Raw genomic sequence first — 14,676 nt, 5'->3', positions numbered from 1 at the left:
GTCTATAGGAGATCTATACTGGTGTGTGTATAGACAATCTACTCTCCCTGGTCCCCATGCTCTGTACACATTATTCTAATTATTGAGATCAATGTCTAGACCTTCAAATTCTGACAATTTCAAACAGGACTTCCCAACACAGACTTAAGCTTTCAGTCGGTTGAGTCAACACCACAAGTGTGGTTGTGGTTTTGATTGTCATTTATATACTGTATATGTCCTGAAACTAGTGAACAGTCCAGGGTGTAACCCTGTCTTCACCAACAACCCTAAAGAAAAAAAAGGGAACAAATATGGATGAAAACCAAGAATAAACCCTAGTAATTTAGAGAATATGATTTCACAAAAAAAAAAAAAAAAATCAGTAATAAAGCAAATGTTGACCACATGAAGCTATTCCTCCACTTTGATCAGCTGACCACTGCTGTAACCAACACTGAGACGTCCTCTGAGGGACAGTCAGTCAGTGACCTCACACACTGCATTTAAAAAGAGCTTTAACACAAATAAAATGTTAAATATTACTTTCCAGCATGTAGCAGGCTTTTCTTTTTCAGTTTGTGTTGATTACTTTATATTCTGAATTGAATATTCTGACTCACAGATGTGAGAATCATTCAAACACTATCTTTGACAACAGCTGCCAACAGGCAGCGGAAAAAAACAAAATGATGCAACCTGTGTGCAACAAACACCTGACAGTGATCTAAGCAACTCACTGTCAGTGCAGGGATGCAGGGAAAGGTAGGAGTAGAATCAAAGAAATCCTTGCTTCACAAAAAAAAAAACATATTGTCTGGAAATAACTCAGAAATGTGTAAAATTTCACAGGAAACGTTTGAATTTGAAAGATGGCTTTGCCCGAGTAAACTTATTCTGTCATAAACGCAGCTTATTTTCGCACCTTAACATATAAATATACACTTATATACATATATGCATATGCATACATATATTTACATACATATATGTGTAACACACATATACATACATACATATATATACACACACACATATATATATACACACACATACATATATATACACACACATACATATATACATATATATGTTTATATATATATACAAAAAACACAGTATTCTGGCCCCGACATGTACTTTTTATTCGGTTGCAGGAGCCCAAATAAACACAACCAACAGTATTAAATATCAACATATCTTACATACAAACGTGAGTATATTTACAAACGACCCCACATTGACGACGGCCTTATGTTGAGTTGACGTGCGAGGAGGAACTACTGCTGCCAGAGCTCTTGGTCTTCTGCCCTCTGGTGGCACTGGGCTGCCGCTGCACTCGCTGGCTGGAAGTTTCTCTGCTCTTCTCACCGTGGCTCGCTCCAGTTTTACTGCGCACTGAAGGTTAAAAGAAAAAGTGTAAAGACAATAAAATAAAAATGTTGTTTTCGAATGCTAAATGCAACATGGGACAACTGCAAAGGTGTGAAAAAATAATGGTGAGTCAAATATATAGATGTATATATACAGATACTGTATATACGGTACATCCAAGACAAGCAGCATTAGCTATTTTATTCCACATAAACTTCAACTTAAAAAAAAAAGAAAAAGCAGAAACCACTAAGTGACCAGAAAGTACTGTATTTGAGATGTTAGCACATTTAATTAAACATTTTCTCCCCCCCCCCCCTTTTTTTTGTATATATTTCTGTGTGAAACATCACCTGTTTATGGTTACTTGTTGGTGGCTTAATTGCACATTTAATTAAACATACCTGTTTATGGTTACTTGTTGGTGGCTAGCTGTGTTATAGGCCACTTACTTTATTGAAGTCCAGAAGGGGAAAACTACACACTCAAATTAAAAGATTTTTTTATCTGATATTGAATGCAGAGTTTTAGGAATTACAGTAAGACAACTCCTGGGATAACCATTAAACTTTCTGGACACCAGTAAAGTCAAAGGACAAGACAATGTGAACGTTAACAATCTTATTATCAATCTTTTCAGTTTTAGTCTATAAACATGCAACCAAGCACATTCACATTCATGCACGTCTGGTTTTTGTTTTTTCAGATGGAAAATGGACAAGGCACAGCAGGAAGATTCTTGTGCTTTTACACAAAATAAGACAAGCAAGTGACAGATGTAGGAAAAGGAACTTGATGCATAAAAGGGGACCTTGAGAGTGGGGAGCACTAGAGTCCTGAGGGCCGTAGACCATAATCTTAGTGTTGACCCTTGTGGCCCTGGGCCCAGTCGCTGTGGGGGGGGCAGCAGTGGGTTTAGGACTCTTTCCAGAGACCAAAGACTCTTCATCTTCCAGAGGAAAGACAGAAAAGACATAATTCACAAAGCATTGGAAAGAAGTGTATAAATTAAAAAAGAAACTCTCCTGTATGCATACACACGCGCACACGCACACACACGTTCTTATTTGACTGCTTATTTTTTTAGTTGAACTGAGGCAGGGGCTTTCATGAGATTGTACGTTAATAAAGATCCAATTTTTTCCAATGGTGTTTCCCTATCTGTCATAAAACTCTCAACTCTCAGCCTTTTCCTAGTGTATTTTTTATTTTTTTCTAGTCTAGGTTTTTTTTTTTTTTTGCCTATAACTGTTTTCCTCCCTCTTCGCTTTAATCTATTTCTTTCTACTCCACCTTAGCCCTGTCCATGTTTGTGTAAAGTGCCTTGGGTGTCCTGAAAGGTGCAATACAAATCCAAGTTATTTTATCGTTATTGTTATGGAGATTATTGAAAATACTATGCCTATGAAATGTGATAAATGAGAATAAAATGTGAAATAATAATCATTTTGGTCAAACGTTTTACAGTTTATAAAACACGAGTGCTTTGCATATCCAGACATAATGTGGTTAAAAAAAAGGCTGGTCTCTATTAAAGTGCTGCTGTCAGACACTGACCTCTGGTTTCTGCCGGTGCTGCTGTGACACTGACTGAAACTGATTCGCCTCCACAGCTGTCAGCCACTCTTTGACCGGCACACATAGCTTTCAGAGTCTGGAAGACTGCCTGAGGAGCCACGTTCATTTTCAACAGATCCACGATAATTCTGACAGGATGAATAAAGAAACAAAAAGATGGCTGTAAACATAGCTTCATGTTTATATTAGCATACAGACAGAACAAGCGTAGAACTAGCGTTAGCATTAGCACACTTACTTGAAGACCTCTTGGTCAATAGTGATGCCTGCAGCCTGGGTTAGTTCAAACAGTTCAGTTTCCTCAGCAGTAAGGATTTTTTTCTTCTTAATAGCGTACTTCTGGACGTTAGAGGTGACCACCAGAGCAGGCGAGTCAGGTGCGGACGGTACGTTTTGTTGAGTTTGTTGAGACATCGATTATAGAAACGGGGACAGAAGTTACAGGGAAAAAGTTAGCAAATAAAATACGAACAAACTATATTTATTAAAACGGTTAATCGTTTTTTCAATACGGATTATGGCGCAATAATCTAGGCAGACTGTATTACGAATACAGATAAACTAAAATAAATGTCTTAAATGTATACACTAAACATTGAACCAATGCAGAGCATGTACTGCTGTTTGTTTGGTCCGGAAGAGGCGCACACAAAATACGTCATTGTTGTAAGGCGCGTTGGAGGCTTGCTAACAACGTTAAGTCTCTTTACTGCCACCATTCGGTAAGGAGTATGAAATCAATATCCATTACATTCAAGTCGAGGGATAGTAGATTAAAGCCATAACACTAATAATAATAATATTATTATTAGTAGTAGTAGTAGTAGTAGTAAAAATAATAATAATAACAAAGAAACTGAAGAAGAAGAAAGGGATAAAGTACCGTACACGCGCATGTAAAATTATTTTACGGGTTAAAGTTACGATACTGTGTAATATCATTGCACCTAAACATCTGTCGCTACGTTTGTACGTTTTGTGCTTACAAAGTGATTAAGCTTAGGCTACCCCAGACAGCTGTTCACTGAAAAGACGAAACCGGAAGTTGTCGGGGGTTCATCCTCTTACACCTGCTTGTTCTCTGCGCTGTCGTCCAAGAATGGCCGCTGCCGCATCAGGAATAAACAAGCAGGGCGCTGTAGCGACGATGGAGCCGTGCATTCGACACGGCAGAGGAGCTAACGGGAGCACCGTGAAGGTAACATTTCTGTTTTTAAAATCCATATAGAGATTATGTTTGCTGTGTTTTGTTGCTTTACACCCGCAAACGGTGGCCACCTCCGCAGCTTCTAAATGCTGCTGCGTTGGCGACAGAAAACATACACACACACACACATATTATTGCTGTCTGTGTGTACAATAAAAAGGCATAGGAATAAAATGTAATATATCTCACTCATTTGCATACATGTGTGTCCGCATTCCTACAGTGCAGCAGCATTGTTGGTGTTGAGTGTGGTGTGGTGCTGGTTTACCATCGCTAGTTGGCGTTCGTACTTGAAGGTGGTTCACTGCAGATCTTAGCAACGTGATCAGTTTATACCAAGTCCGGACCTGTAACGTGTATTTTGTACAAAGATTACAAGTATTTCAGCTCTTGTCGCCATCTACTTTCATTGAAATGTCTCCTCTCGGGTTACCTAGGTTAGGTCACCGGCATATGTAATCCGATCTCGACCTTATTATGATGTGGACATATGACTTGAACATGGGTGATGTGGTTAAAACTTCAGAAGAATACCACTTTAACGTGATAAGAATGTATAGTACTGTGAACTAAATTAGCGAAAAACGTTTTTTTCTGTGAAAACGACTTGTTTGTGCCGTAATTCTGACTCTCCATCATTTTGACACAGACGCTAAAAAACTGCTAACCGACATAACTGTAAATAGAAACGTCTGTCTGTGTAAATCTACACAGAATCAGTGCTCTCTGACATAGATGTATGTTAGAGAATGTATAGATTAAATATTGACTTTATATTCTTCTTTCCATGTCAGAGTATTTAAAATATGATGCATTTTCTCTAGTACATCAACTGCTGAGAAAACTCCCCAAAAGCATACTCCTGTATATTTGTGTACATTATCCATGACGTACACACACTTCTCTTGAGTCCATTTTTAATTGCTGGCTACAGTTGTGTTTTAAGTTGTTGTTTTTATATATATATATATATATATATATATCCTGATATCAGTTTTCCACTCTCCACTCCATTCTTCAGCCTAGTACAGTATACAAAGGAGAGAATTTATTTTCTAATCCGATTATCATCCAAAACCACACTGTACAGTGAGTAGCCACACAACTGACACTCCAGTTTAATTATGAAACCACACACACTGATGATACCAAGCAAGTACTAATATAAACAGCTGATTTCCTTATGTACCACTAGAGGGAGGACAACCAGTGGTATGCATACCGTAGTTTGAAAACCACTATGTGCCTGCACTTGACAATAAAAAACGTATTTTCTAATAAAGTTGAGATGACACTTAGATAACATGACTTAGTTGAAGATGAACAATTTTATGTTGTGTGTGTTTACTTTCCAGGTGCTGGAGTGCGGTGTCTGTGAGGACGTCTTCTCTCTGCAGGGGGACAAGGTCCCTCGCTTACTGCTCTGTGGCCACACAGTGTGTCACGACTGTCTTACCAGGTTGCCTCTCCATGGCAGAGCAGTCCGCTGCCCCTTCGACAGACAAGTCACAGAGCTGGGTGAGAGACAGTGACAGAGAGAGAGAGAGAGGTTTAATAATGCGTGACATCAGTGCTCTTGTGTAAATACCTTTATGTTTGGTTATGTTGAAACACACAAACTCTGTGCATGGAGTTTGATTGGGGTCCACAATAAATAGTGAAAGGTTTTTTTTAGCTGACTCCACTCAGACCATTAAGGTCATCAGTTCATCCAACCACAGGTGGAAATTCTGATACAAAAATGAGTTTGACCAGAAAAAGGTGTGTAAGCAGCAGTCAAGTGGCCAGCGCTGTAAAGTCGGGCTACCAAAATGATAAGGTGATGATAAGTTGTGGATTAATCATGATTATTCTTGAGTTCACAGTGAATAATCACAATCATGATTAATGGTGATAACTATACATTTGTAAATATGATAAATGATGTTTTTCTCCATATTAATTTACACACAGCCCAAGTTTGATGCTGTGGTTGTTTGATGACACAATGTTGAGAAGTGGTAGCCATTCCCCGTGGGGAGCTGGTGGTCCTCTAACATGGAGGTCTATCAAATTATCCTCAGTATTGTATTACTGAGAGAGTGCGTGACTGGGAGAAGAAGAAGATGTGAGTCAGATACAGCAGTGTTGTGTGACTGTGGGTGTGGTAAACACATGCCTCGACAAGTAAAGGAAAAACGCAGAAAACTGTTGGATAAACACAAAGTGTTTATCTTTTATTTGGTGTGTTGTGTTTCTCTGTGCTGCCATGATGATGACTTTTTTTTCTTCCCAAACGTGTGTTTAGGTGATTCAGGTGTTTGGGGCCTGAAAAAGAACTTTGCTCTCCTTGAACTCTTGGAGCGACTCCAGAACGGAGCGTCCAACCAATCAGGCATGGCCGAGGACACTTTGAAAGGCATGGGAGAGGTAAGGACCCCTGACTGGAAGTTTTCAGTTTCTCCTTCCGTCTGCTTCAGTGTTTTCATTGGTTTGCCTTGTTTTATTCAGTGTATAATACGCTGTGACGAGGATGAAAGCCACACGGCCTCCATGTACTGCACCGTGTGTGCCACCCACCTGTGCGCTGAGTGCTCCCAGCTCACACACTCCACCCGCACCCTGGCCAAGCACCGGCAGGTGCCGCTGGCTGACAAGCCCCACGAGAAGACTCTGTGTCCGCAGCATCAGGTCCACGCCATTGAGTTTGTCTGTCTGGAGGAGGCGTGTCAGTCTGGGCCTCTTATGTGCTGCGTGTGTAAAGAGTACGGCAAGCACCAGGGACACAAGGTACAGTACTTCATCTGGTCATGGTTACTTGGCAACGTTCTGGTTAATATTCAAGCCAAGTTAAGTCAATGTTTGTACCTCAAATATATTATATTATATTATATCTGTTTGGGGTTCCCAACCCCTGGTCCTCTGACCAGTACCAGTCTGTGTGTCAGTACTACTAAGTAACAGAGAAAATACTAAAAAAAATATTTAATTTAAAGTGAAACTACCTTAGTTAATTCAGGCAACATTTCAAAATAATTTTCAAACCTTTCAGACTCCAGTAAAGTCTTAAAGGTATTTTATTTTGAAAATGTATCAATCCTTATCAATCCTTTAACAATCTGGACACACCTCAGGACAAAGTTTGGGATCGCAGCTATAATCTATTCCAACAGAGAGAGAGAGAGAGAGAGACACAAAATGTTCTTCACTTTTATCAGAAGGACCTGACAGAGCAGACAATTTCACCCTTCTATTCCCAGCATGCTGTTCTTGAGACAGAAGCTAATCAGATCCGTGCGTCCATTCTGGACATGGCCCACTGCATCCGCACCTTCACAGACGAGGTGTCCGAGTACTCCAGGAAGCTGGTGGGCATCGTGCAGCAAATAGAAGGTGGAGAGCAAATAGTCGAAGACGAAGTTGGGATGGCACACACCGAACATGTAAGAAATGACCGTGGACTTCCTTGAGTTCTAACCGGGGCTCCTTTTTCTTCAATCAGGTATTTCCGCTTTTCATTTTCAGGTTCCCGGCACAGCAGAGAGCGCCCGCTCCTGTGTCCGTGCTTACTTCGCCGACCTCCACGAGACTCTGTGTCGGCAGGAGGAGATGGCGTTGAGCGTGGTGGACGCTCACGTGAGGGAGAGGCTGATCTGGCTGAGGCAGCAGCAGGAGGACATGACTATCCTGCTGTCTCAGGTGTCCACAGCCTGTCTACACTGTGAGAAAACACTGCAGCAGGTACTGTACGGAGAGGCCTTTATACAGCCGGGGGGCGGGGGGGGGGGCTCCTCTGACTGGATTTAATAGTCTTTCTGTTTAGAGATGAGATTAGGTTATGTAAGTGAAAATAAGATAATAAATAAATTAGGATTATGCAAGAAAAGATACATTGATGTAAGTCAAGTAAATAAGGTTAGATAATGCAACATTAGAGGACGCACAATGGCGCCTCCTGTGGCAACCTGTGTTGATTGCAAAGACTCACACTTTGTGTGGTTCCATAGTGTAGCAGTTAGCACGTCAGCCTTGCGAGCAGAGAGTCCTGGGTTAATCCCAGTGTTCTGTATTATTGCCATCATAGTGGAACACATTTTTATGTCTCTCTCCCTCTCTTCCTCTCTCTCTCCCTTCACTCTCTCCCTCTCCCGCTCTCTGTCTCCCTCTCTGGTCACTGGCAGGATGACTGCCGAGTCGTGCTGGCGAAGCAGGAGATCAACTGTCTGCTGGAGACTCTGCAGAAGCAGCAGCACCAGTTCACAGAGCTGGCTGATCATATTCAGCTGGATGCTGGCATCCCTGTCACCTTCACTAAGGTACTCACTCACACCGTCGGTCAGCAAGGACTTCATGTCCAGCGTTCACACTCAAACATCGTTGATTTAATCTGCAGGACAACCGGGTTCACATTGGTCCAAAGATGGAGATCCGTGTTGTGACACTCGGGCTGGATGGAGCCGGGAAAACCACCATCCTTTTTAAGCTGAAGCAGGATGAGTTCATGCAGCCCATTCCAACCATTGGTGTGTGTTTTTGTTTGTTACTTTCTTATTAATCCTAATAAAAAATCCTGTCTGTTTTTTTGTTTACCCGTATGATTTTTTTTGTCTCTTTAAAGGTTTTAATGTGGAGACTGTTGAATATAAAAATCTAAAATTCACCATCTGGGACGTGGGTGGGAAGCATAAGCTCCGACCACTGTGGAAACACTACTTTCTCAACACTCAAGGTAAAACGTATGGTTCTCTACATGTACATGTTCTGCAGGTCATGCTCAGGAAGCTGCTGCTACTTAATCAGTCTAACATTTGCCTGTGTGCAGCCGTGGTGTTCGTGATCGACAGCTGCCACAGAGACAGACTGATGGAGGCTCACAGTGAACTGGCCAAACTGCTGACGGAGAAGGAGCTGAGGGATGCCCTGCTGCTCATCTTTGCAAACAAACAGGTACTAAAACTACGTACTGCCGAATACAAGAGCTGACGCCGTACGTTCATTTGTCCACTAGGGGGTTAATGACTTTGTTGCTGCTTTGCAGGATGTTCCCGGAGTCGTCTCCGTAGAGGAGATGACGGAGCTACTGAGTCTACACAAACTGTGCTGTGGCAGGAGCTGGCACATTCAGGGCTGCGACGCCCGCAGTGGGATGGGCCTCCATGAAGGTTTGGACTGGCTGTCCAGACAGCTGGTGGCTGCTGGTGTCCTGGATGTGGCCTAGGTGTCACCTAGGTGTTTACATTTTACTGCCCAATTAGACTCTTGGCTTTTATCTTCTTTTAGGTTTAATGCAGTATAAGCAGTTTCTACCAGTGCTGAAGGGGCAGTCGTGATACAGAGTGGTTGTAAAATTAAAGCAGCACCCACAGGAGGTGAGCTTCTCCTGTGACAGGACAGAAATCAGCAAAGGCTTTAAACACAACCACACGAACACATCTTTACTCTCATAGCCACAGTAAATGGAGATGACCGTGTTTTCTGGACTGTATCACACCAGTATAAGTCGCTTCTGTTCAAAAAATACATCATGAAGAGGGAAAAATGGATTGAATCTGATTTCACAAGAATCCCATTAGGAAACAATATTCATTTACACAGTTTCATCCTCAGAGACTGACTCTCCGTCACCGTCCGTTAGTCCGTCGGTTTATTTTCTGCTAATCGATAGCTGTTATTGTCGACATACTTTATAATCTGCAGTTTGAATTCTGCAGTATGGCTTTTCTGTGTATTGTTTATGCAGGTCTTGGTGGCGCAGTGGTGGCGCTCGGGAATAGGTTAGCTATGGGTAGCTATATAGGTAGTTGAAGGACCAGTCGAACTACTAACACAAGCGTCCGGAAAATACGGTATCTTAAATTTAGTTAGAAATTCATAATAACTCATACCAAACATAATTACATAATGTACCATTAAGCATTCAAAATCGAATCTTTCTTGACTTTTTAGGCATATTGTACACAGTTTAACATATAAATTACGCTAGAGTTCAATTCATCTTCAGTTCTTATCTAAGTATGTACAGTTCGTGAACTAGCTGAATGTTAGAAATGCTTCGTATGTCCTACAGTAGATCGGTGGGCTACATCTGTATATCTCCATGTAAAATGTTAACACTGTACAACATCATCGACCGAGCCCAGAGTAGTCCTTACTGTATGATACAATGTCTTTAGGTTACAGTCGGAGCCAGTGTGTGTGCAGCTGAGTGAGAAGGTCGCCATGAAGCCTGATGATTTCACATATTGTTAGGCTGAGCTGTGTAGTCTTCTCCTGAGAGCAGCAAACGACAGAGGTCTGATGGACTCTTTAAGATCAAGTGCTGTTTTATTTTCACCGTGTATGAAATGAGTTACTGTTAACTACTTTGTCTTAAAATGACACAGTCAGTGATGTGAATGATGGGCTTCCTGTTACAGAACAAAATTGTTTACTGAACTTTTTTTATATGCGGGAACCAGGGCGTTACTCGAGGGAGGGACAGTGAGGCTGTGCGAGGGAGCGCATTTTTACTGCATGGATTCTGAGATCTCTGTACGTGGCGTGTCAAACGCACTTGTCTGCTGCCTCACCAGTTTTTATTTGGAAGCTATTTGAATTATTTACTAATTCAGTCCCAATGCAAATGAAAAAAAAATGTATCATGAAAATATTTGTACTCTAACCTCTGACTTGAGTCCTGTTGATGTGGAGTGCTCATGACGTGGTACACATTTAATCTCCAGCTTCAGGAATGTAATGTGAAACACCTGACACTAACAGTTATCCTAACAGAAGAAACAGAATGTGTTTAAATTAACCTTTGTTCATAGCTACAGTGTGTACACTAGTGTTCACTACTTGTACTTATGTATAAAAAACACATATTTGACAAGCCTTTTCATTTTGTTTGTGAAAAACATTTGTTTATTTATGAAATGCAGAAGCACAATGCTCATCGAAACCTTTGTTACCAGTGGACTCAATAACAGCTTTTGTAAATTATTCATAATGTTTTGCTGTAAAATAAACTGATTAACCTGAAGTGACCTGATGGCAGTTTTCTGTCTGGGCTAATGGAGTTTATAAAGAGACTTTAACAACATTAAAAGACAGGAAACATACTTAAAAAACCTGGTAAAAAGTATTCTTTAATGAGTTACGGGTTTAAAAAAAAGAAATCACTGTACAGGAAATAAAAGGCTACTTTATGGTGATGCTGATGATGCTGATGTCTTCGTATGGTTTGTCAGTTTTGGGGTTGACTTTGAGGTTCGAGATCCTCTGGACGACCTCCATGCCTTTGATGCATCTTCCAAACACAGTGTGCTTATTGTCCAGCCAAGGCTGCAGCAAAGACAACATACAATACAAACTGAATGCAGATTTATTTTTCACTTTTGACTTGACTTTGTCCCTGAGGGTGAAATTATTTTTTCAGGAAAACTACACAGCTTTGCACAAAACCCACAATTAACAAAAAAACTGTTGTAACTGCTGACTTACAGTGGGCACAACAGTCATGAAAAACTGTGAGCCGTTGGTGCCGGCACCCGCGTTAGCCATACTGAGTGTGTACGGCCGGTCATGTCTCAGCGTAGCATGGAACTCGTCCTCGAACTCTCCGCCCCAGATGCTCTCACCACCCATGCCTGTTCCTGTGGGGTCGCCCGTCTGAATCATGAAGCTCTGTGCACAAAACAGAATGAGATTTAAACGAAGCAGCAGCAGATATCTGGATGCTTTTTGCCTGAAAAACTTCAGAAAACCTCACCTTGATTACTCTGTGAAATATGTGGCCGTTATAGTAGCCGTTCCTGCTGTGGACACAAAAGTTCTCCACAGTTTTGGGGCATCTAACAAGCAAAAGAGAAAAGTTTGGGTCATTATTTTGTGATATATAAAGAGATTATGGACAAAAACCAAGACAACTGTGAATGAAACCTACTCTACAGGGAAGAGCTTGATGTGAATGTCTCCCATGGTGGTGTGAATGATGGCGCTGTCAGACACTCTCTTGGGGCCCTCAGCCTGTGTTGCAGCCATCACCTCCTCTTTGGAAGGCTTCTCATTGAAGATGTCTCTGTCGGAGTCTGCGCTCTTTGTATCCTCTGGCTCCCTTTTTGTGAACTAGAAATTAGACAAGAACATTAACACAGACAGAAGCAGGTTGTCATTTTGATTATTATCTTAAATTGAATGTCATGCTGCATTACCATGTAAAAACGGTTCTTCTTAAATGCTGTGCACAGTATGGTAGGGTCAGGCTCCACGTTGTCTAACGCAGGGTTGTCTGAAGCCTTCATCTCCACAGTGGGGGCCACTTTCATGGCCAGCGCAACACCCTGAAACAAACTCAACTGCACCACACGGATGTTCTCCAGCTTCCCAAGAATCCGCACACATCTGAACAAAAAGGGAATTGGGGGGGGGGGGAAACTAAATTTTCAGGAATACAAAATCTCAGATGGGTACATACAGCAGTTACTGTTTTGTTGTCCCTGCAAAGTATCCAAATGATGTCACTACAAGATGTTAGCTGGTCTGATGTGTCAATGGAAACTCAAGTGAAATTAAAAAATAATATTTTAAAACATTGTATCTTTTCTCTATAATCCAATAGGGGATGATTGAGTGTGTAATCATACCTGTTGGTTTCTACATTGATGACCTTGATTCCCAGCATGGTTCCATAGAGCACAAAGTGTCCAGTCTCATCAAATATAATATTTGTCAATCTGATGCCATCAACTTTTTCCAGCTCTCTCTCTACAGCCATCCGTCTCCCAAACTCCATGTCCGGTAGCTGCTGTCTCATTTGCTGCAACTCAGTGAACATCTAACGCACACACACACACAAAGTGTGATCAGTAAAGGAATACATGCTGCAAAATATCAGTGAAGCTCTGAATACTGTGATTACGTACCGATAATGACTCATCAAAAACTCTCATCAGTTTTCCTGTTTGGAAACGGAAGATCCGGACTTTCCTGTCAGAAGCAATGGTAGCCATTTTCTTCCCATCAGGAGAAAATGTCAGGCCAGTGGGATATGTTTTGTGTTTCGCAAATTCATACAAGTCTGTGTCTGTTTTGTATTCCCATTCCACATTTCTGGGGAACTTGAATTCACTTGGCAGGCCAGTCCAGTATTCCAGCATCCCAGCTTTATCAGCAGAAACAATGACTCTAAATTTGGGATTTAGACGGATTTGAGACAATGGTGAGGAATGCATTTTTTCGAACACATGAATGGGCTCATAGCTTCCCCGTCCATCATAGACAAAGATTTTTCCTGTGGATTTTTCAGAGCAGGCCACTGTGGAAATAGCATCGCCGGGATTATAGATCCACTCACACTGTCCTGGATGGTATCTGCTCAAAAAAATAAAAATGCATCACTGCTGTCATCATGTTTTTAAATGACAGATGAAACTTAATTTTAACCTTTATAGAATTTAGACTCACCCCAACTTCAGCATATTGATCATATCAAAGTTGACAACATCAAACACTTTCATGGCCTGATCATCCCCAACAGAACAGCAAAGCGCTCCTTCAGAGCTGGCTGCAATGCTTTCGATGACACCTAAAGAAACAACATGTCACATAACACCAGGTCTGTCTTTCATGAGTATCCTACAAGGAATAAATGATCGCTAGAACTTTTACCCAAATGACTTCGAAAGTGTTTGACAAACTCAATTCCTTCGTCCTCTTTTTTCTTCCAGAATTTGACATGGCCGTCCTGGCTGGCTGTGATGATAAAGTCAGTTCTAAAGAAAAGGGAAAATAGTGGTCAGATTATCAGACATGGAAATTGTGACTAGTGTTTTTGAAAGGAGAGAAAAATAATATGGACTTCCACTGCCTTTTAGTCGTAGGAAACATAGCCCTGGGGCCTTTTTGTATATATTTGACCACAACAGATAGACAAATGAACGATTCTGTTCTCATAGTAAAACTACAATAAGCTGCTCATTAAAAATAAATACTTAAAGCATCCTGCGTTCAATATCAATGTGAATAGTTGTACTGTAGACCTAATGCTAATTCATGACTTACTTGGTGCAAACTATGTGTGTAATAATGTCCCTGTGCATGTAGCTCCTCTCATACATAGCAGCTGATGGTAGGTTGTCCAGGTAAACCCGCTCAAATTCCAAAACTGAAACATAGATACTTAAAGTAAGCTTTGCTCATGATAGCATGCATTTAGTTAGTAACGCGGGAATCGCATGTTCAAAGTATTAGGACATAAATAAAGTCTAACGAACCTTTCCTTTTCTTTGGTTTCGTGGCCTCGCTCGGCATAGGTCCAACCCATTCCTCTTCTTCTCCTTCCTTACCTTCGCCATCCTTATTTTCATCTGCTTTTCGTTTTAACTCTGCTTTGTTTTCCGACTCCGCCATTGCTTCACATTCCCCGTACAGTTCCGTCCGTCCCCAACTCGGGTACTTCCGTTTTTCCCATCAACCGCCATAACTTTACTTTGTTGAAAAAAATCAATTCGTGTGTTTTTAATATTTAATTTCTCGTTTTTGTAATTATTGGAACAGACTAATATGTGTTGACTATTATC

At 41.2% G+C, this 14,676-nt stretch overlaps 3 protein-coding genes across 7 annotated transcripts; 1 reads left to right on the top strand and 2 right to left on the bottom strand.

Annotated features, from left to right (window-relative positions):
- Positions 1-1,107: 1,107 nt before the first annotated feature.
- Positions 1,108-5,070, bottom strand: mzt2b (mitotic spindle organizing protein 2B). 4 transcript variants are annotated; one of them, XM_017038770.2, is made up of 5 exons: positions 4,407-5,070; positions 3,170-3,270; positions 2,911-3,059; positions 2,165-2,302; positions 1,108-1,377 (listed from the first exon to the last, which is right to left on the bottom strand). In XM_017038770.2, the coding sequence occupies exons 1-5, from the start codon at positions 4,407-4,409 to the stop codon at positions 1,232-1,234; spliced, it is 537 nt and encodes a 178-aa protein (XP_016894259.1). In that variant the 5' UTR covers positions 4,410-5,070; the 3' UTR covers positions 1,108-1,231. The 4 variants fall into 4 exon arrangements, with proteins under 4 accessions (XP_016894259.1, XP_016894258.1, XP_008323754.1 ...); XM_017038769.2 differs by lacking the exon at positions 4,407-5,070 and adding an exon at positions 4,340-4,387; XM_008325532.3 differs by lacking the exon at positions 4,407-5,070 and having other exon boundaries at positions 3,170-3,601.
- Positions 3,777-11,138, top strand: trim23 (tripartite motif containing 23). Of its 2 annotated transcripts, none has more exons than XM_008325533.3 (11): positions 3,777-4,129; positions 5,494-5,656; positions 6,426-6,547; positions 6,629-6,907; positions 7,378-7,510; positions 7,620-7,858; positions 8,299-8,433; positions 8,511-8,640; positions 8,736-8,846; positions 8,940-9,064; positions 9,156-11,138. In XM_008325533.3, exons 1-11 carry the CDS (start codon positions 4,031-4,033, stop codon positions 9,333-9,335), a joined length of 1,716 nt encoding a protein of 571 aa, XP_008323755.2. In that variant the 5' UTR covers positions 3,777-4,030; the 3' UTR covers positions 9,336-11,138. The 2 variants fall into 2 exon arrangements, with proteins under 2 accessions (XP_008323755.2, XP_008323756.1); XM_008325534.3 differs by having other exon boundaries at positions 3,783-4,129; positions 7,378-7,560; positions 7,643-7,858.
- ppwd1 (peptidylprolyl isomerase domain and WD repeat containing 1) lies at positions 10,998-14,565 on the bottom strand. The gene is made up of 11 exons (XM_008325535.3): positions 14,371-14,565; positions 14,159-14,261; positions 13,766-13,869; positions 13,562-13,682; positions 13,021-13,468; positions 12,742-12,932; positions 12,310-12,499; positions 12,042-12,223; positions 11,868-11,949; positions 11,600-11,782; positions 10,998-11,440 (listed from the first exon to the last, which is right to left on the bottom strand). Exons 1-11 carry the CDS (start codon positions 14,504-14,506, stop codon positions 11,297-11,299), a joined length of 1,884 nt encoding a protein of 627 aa, XP_008323757.1. The 5' UTR covers positions 14,507-14,565; the 3' UTR covers positions 10,998-11,296.
- Positions 14,566-14,676: the final 111 nt, after the last annotated feature.

This window comes from Cynoglossus semilaevis, chromosome 14, assembly GCF_000523025.1.
Source record: "Cynoglossus semilaevis isolate Cse_v1.0 chromosome 14, Cse_v1.0, whole genome shotgun sequence".
Lineage (NCBI taxonomy): Eukaryota > Metazoa > Chordata > Actinopteri > Pleuronectiformes > Cynoglossidae > Cynoglossus > Cynoglossus semilaevis.
The sequence above is the reverse complement of the archived record's forward strand: the minus strand, read 5'-3'. Positions and strand labels throughout refer to the sequence as shown.